Genomic DNA, 3,828 nt, shown 5'->3' with positions numbered 1-3,828 from the left:
GAATGAGTGCTGTTGGAGACTGCAGGGAGTTTTTCCTGTCATTCTCTGTCATGCACAGGCTGTATTGAGATACCACTGCAGAAGTGTCCTTTCATCCCTGTGTTAATGGAAACAGCCAAACCCAGAAAGATCCCTTTAAAATACATCAGAGCACCAAATGTCTGAGAATATTGGGGGTTTCTTTATTGTGCTTTTGTGTTAAGGTCATCTGTGGCTCCAGGATCCGCAGCTTTGTGTTCATGTCATAAAACCCAGAGGCAGAGGACATCCTGTGTGAGCCACAGACAGAGCAGTGTCACCACATTTCCCTTCACAGAGGAAAGCAAGGCACATCTCCCCAAGAATATTTCTGGGTTTCACATTCTCTGAACCTCAGAGAAAGGAAACACAATTCTTATCATTTACTGTGCCTGTGTTTGTGCCACAGCAGAATGCAATATGGAGATTGTTTACCCACAGGGATGGGGTTTTGTTTCCCTGCCCTGCCAGGGCCAGGTGTGTGTGTGTGTGTGTGTGTGTGTGTGTGTGTGTGTGTGTGTCAGGACTGTCACTGACAGTGACGAGATTCTGTGCAGTGTGAGCAGAGCTGAGTGCTGGGCAAGCTCAGTTTAGATGTAATGTAATTTAGTGTAATATAGTATAGAATAATATAGTGTCATAAAGTAATTAATTAGCCTTCTGATAAGATGGAGTCAAATGCATCATTCCCTCCCCTTGTTGAGGGGAGAGAGTATAGTATATTAAATAATATAGGGTAATATAGAATAATATAGTGTAACATAGTAATAATATAGTGTAATATAGTAATATATATAGTGTAATATAGAATAATATAGTGTAATACAGTAATAGTGTAATATAGTATAGAATAATATAGTATAATAAAGTAATTAATTAGCCTTCTGCTATCCATGGAGTCAGATGCATCATTCCCTCCCCTCATTGGGGGGAGAGAATATAGTGTAATATGGTAATAATATAGTGTAATATAGTAATAATATAGTGTAATGTAGTGTAATATAGTAATAATACAGTGTAATATAGTAATAATATAGTGTAATGTAGTGTAATATAGTATAATATAGTGTAATATAGTAATAATATAGTGTAATATAGTAAAAATATTGTGTAATATAGTAAAAATATAGTGTAATATAGTATAATATAATGTAATATAGTAATAGTGTAATATAGTATAATGTAGTGTATTACAGTATAATGTAATGTAATACAGTAATAGTGTCATATAGTATAGAATAATAGAGTATAAAAAAGTAATTAATTAGCCTTCTGATAAGATGGAGTCAGATGCATCATTCCCTGCCCTTCTCAGGGGCAAGAATATCATCTGTAGAGCAGCCCAAGGGTGGCTGGTGCTGGCAGAGCTGGGGGCTGCTCTGGCTTGGAGCTGTGTCCTTCTCTGTGTGCCAGCTCTGCTGATGGGTCCTTGTGTGTACAGAGCCAGAGGTGCTTCCCTCTCTGTTCATGGATACATTTCTGGTGCCAAAATGCATTTTGTGCCTTGAGGTTTGCTGCTGTAGGGCAGTGGCTGGTGGCCCCTTTGGTAAGAGATGCTGGGTCTGAAGGACACTGAATTAACCATCCTTTCTCCTCTGTGGCAGGCTGATCTCTTCTCTTCCTGTGCCTCAGTTTCCCATCCTGGGCAGTGAGAAAACAGAGCTGGCCCAGCACTTTGTGAACATCCCTCACACAGGAGCCCTCCTCAGGGGAACGAGGCCATGTGAGTCATGAATGGATGGTCCTGAGCTTCTCCCTCTGCCCTTCCTCCTCATTCCCTGGGGGCACCTCTGCCTCGAATGATTCCCTCTCCTTTGCCTGCCTACAGACAGGATTTTTTGTTTGGTTTACTTTGGTGCTGCATTCTTTGCTCTGTGGGTGCTTTGGTGGACAGGAGTTGGCTTAGGTCTTCCCTTCACAGCTTCTCCATTTGGGAGTGCTTTTCCCAAAGCTGGGCTCTTGGAGGGATTTCTGTCCCCCTGGCAGCTGGGGATTGATGTGAGTGTGAGCCAAAGCCTCCCACAGCCTGAGCTTCCCTGGCTGTCATCTGAAGTTGGGTTGCCCTGAACTTCAGATGTCCTGGGGGAAGCTGCCTGCCCTGTCAGCCCACTCAGGAGGAGAACCAGAGTGCAAGGAGCGTTGCCCACTGCTCCCCAAGGTAGCACAAGGGTTTTGCTTTCTTTCTGTGGTCTGTGGGTGTCTCAGTTGTCACCTGGGCGTTCCCCTGACTGCAGGAAGTGCCTGTGGGAGCAGTGGGAGCACAGACCTGCCATGTGGGGCAGGTCCTCAGCATTAACCCTGCACCCATGATGGAGCCACCCCTTCAAAGCCAGCTCCTCTTGGTCAAAGGCTCGGTGACACCACCAAACAGTGACACTGGGAGGGCACTGGCACCATGCACTTCCAGCCGTTGGTGCTCAGCCCAGCCTGCTCTAGACTTCCACCCTCTGATCCAGAAGCTCTCCAGGCATCCCCAAGAGGCTCCTGGTTGGAAGCAGTGACTACAGCTCTGACAGTCTGTCTGATTCCTCCCAGATGGAGCCAGGAGAGGAACAAGATGCAGGAAACCACACCTTGCTGACTGAATTCATCCTCTCTGGATTGTCCAGCCAGCCAGAACTCCAGCACCTGCTGTTCTTCACAATCTGCTGCATTTACAGCCTGACTCTCATCGGGAACCTCCTCATCTGCATGGCCACAGCTCACCCCACCCTCCACACGCCCATGTACTTCTTCCTCCGTGTCCTGTCCTTCCTGGACATTTCCACAGCCTCAGTGGTCGTCCCCAAGATGCTGGTAAACACCCTGTCAGAGGACAGGAGCATCTCCTACCTGGGCTGTGTCACCCAGCTCTACTGTGTGGTGTTCTTGGCCTCCACGGAGTGGTACCTGCTGGCAGCCATGGCCTACGACCGCTACGTGGCCGTGTGCCGCCCGCTCAGGTACCCGGCCATCATGAGCGCCAGGGCTTGCCTCTCCATGGTGCTGCTCTCCTGCTGCGGGGGCAAGGTGGTGTCGGTGGTGCAGACAGCCTGGGTGTTCACTCTGTCCTTCTGTGGGCCCAGGAGGATCAACTACTTCTTCTGTGACATCCCCCCGCTGGTGCTGCTCTCCTGCGCCGACACGTCGCGCTACGAGCGGCAGCTGATCTCGGCCACGGTGCTCGTCATCTTCACGCCCTTCTGCCTCATCCTGCTGTCCTACACCTGCATCATCTCCAGCATCCTGAGGATTTCCTCTGCAGAGAGCAGGCACAAGACCTTCTCCACCTGCTCCTCACACCTTACCGTGGTCACGTTGTACTGCGCCAGCGGGACTTTGATTTACTTACAGCCAAAATCCAGCGATTCGCAGGAGGCTAAGAAAGTCCTGGCTCTCATATACACAACTGTAATTCCCACTTTAAACCCCCTGATTTACAGCCTGAGGAATAAAGAAGTGAAAGAAGTACTAATCAGAGGGATAGCTGTGTTGATGAAGAAATAAAGATTTTCTTGTCCATGAATGTGTGGATTAAAAACCTTATTTCCATTTTTGGTGAGCTCTAATGGTTTACTAGTTCAGGGGAAACTACAGGCACAAAGATCTGTTTCCCACTTGTAAATAATTTTTCTTTATTGTTTGCTTCAGAAGCAAATTATTTAGAATTTCTATCTCCATCTCTTCCTTAGGAGTACAATATATACCAGACATATCTTCTAAAGCAGAGCACTTACCATGTCTAATTCAGGTATCCAGGCTGCAACTCCTCACTTCCATTGCAGGAGTTCTCCTCACCCTCTCACTGAAGAAATCCTTTTATAGGGAATT

General features: G+C 47.0%; 1 protein-coding gene across 1 annotated transcript; it reads left to right on the top strand.

The window, feature by feature from the left end:
* Window positions 1-1,648: 1,648 nt before the first annotated feature.
* LOC311163306 (olfactory receptor 10A5-like) lies at window positions 1,649-3,504 on the top strand (the record flags this gene model as incomplete). Its single annotated transcript, XM_084222101.1, has 2 exons — window positions 1,649-1,741; window positions 2,554-3,504. Exon 2 carries the CDS (start codon window positions 2,554-2,556, stop codon window positions 3,502-3,504), a length of 951 nt encoding a protein of 316 aa, XP_084078227.1. The 5' UTR covers window positions 1,649-1,741.
* Between the last annotated feature and the right edge of the window lie 324 nt (window positions 3,505-3,828).

The sequence above is a fragment of the Fringilla coelebs genome, assembly GCF_963513975.1.
Source record: "Fringilla coelebs genome assembly, chromosome: 27".
Taxonomy (NCBI): Eukaryota; Metazoa; Chordata; class Aves; order Passeriformes; family Fringillidae; genus Fringilla; species Fringilla coelebs.
This window is presented reverse-complemented; position numbering and strand designations above follow the sequence as displayed.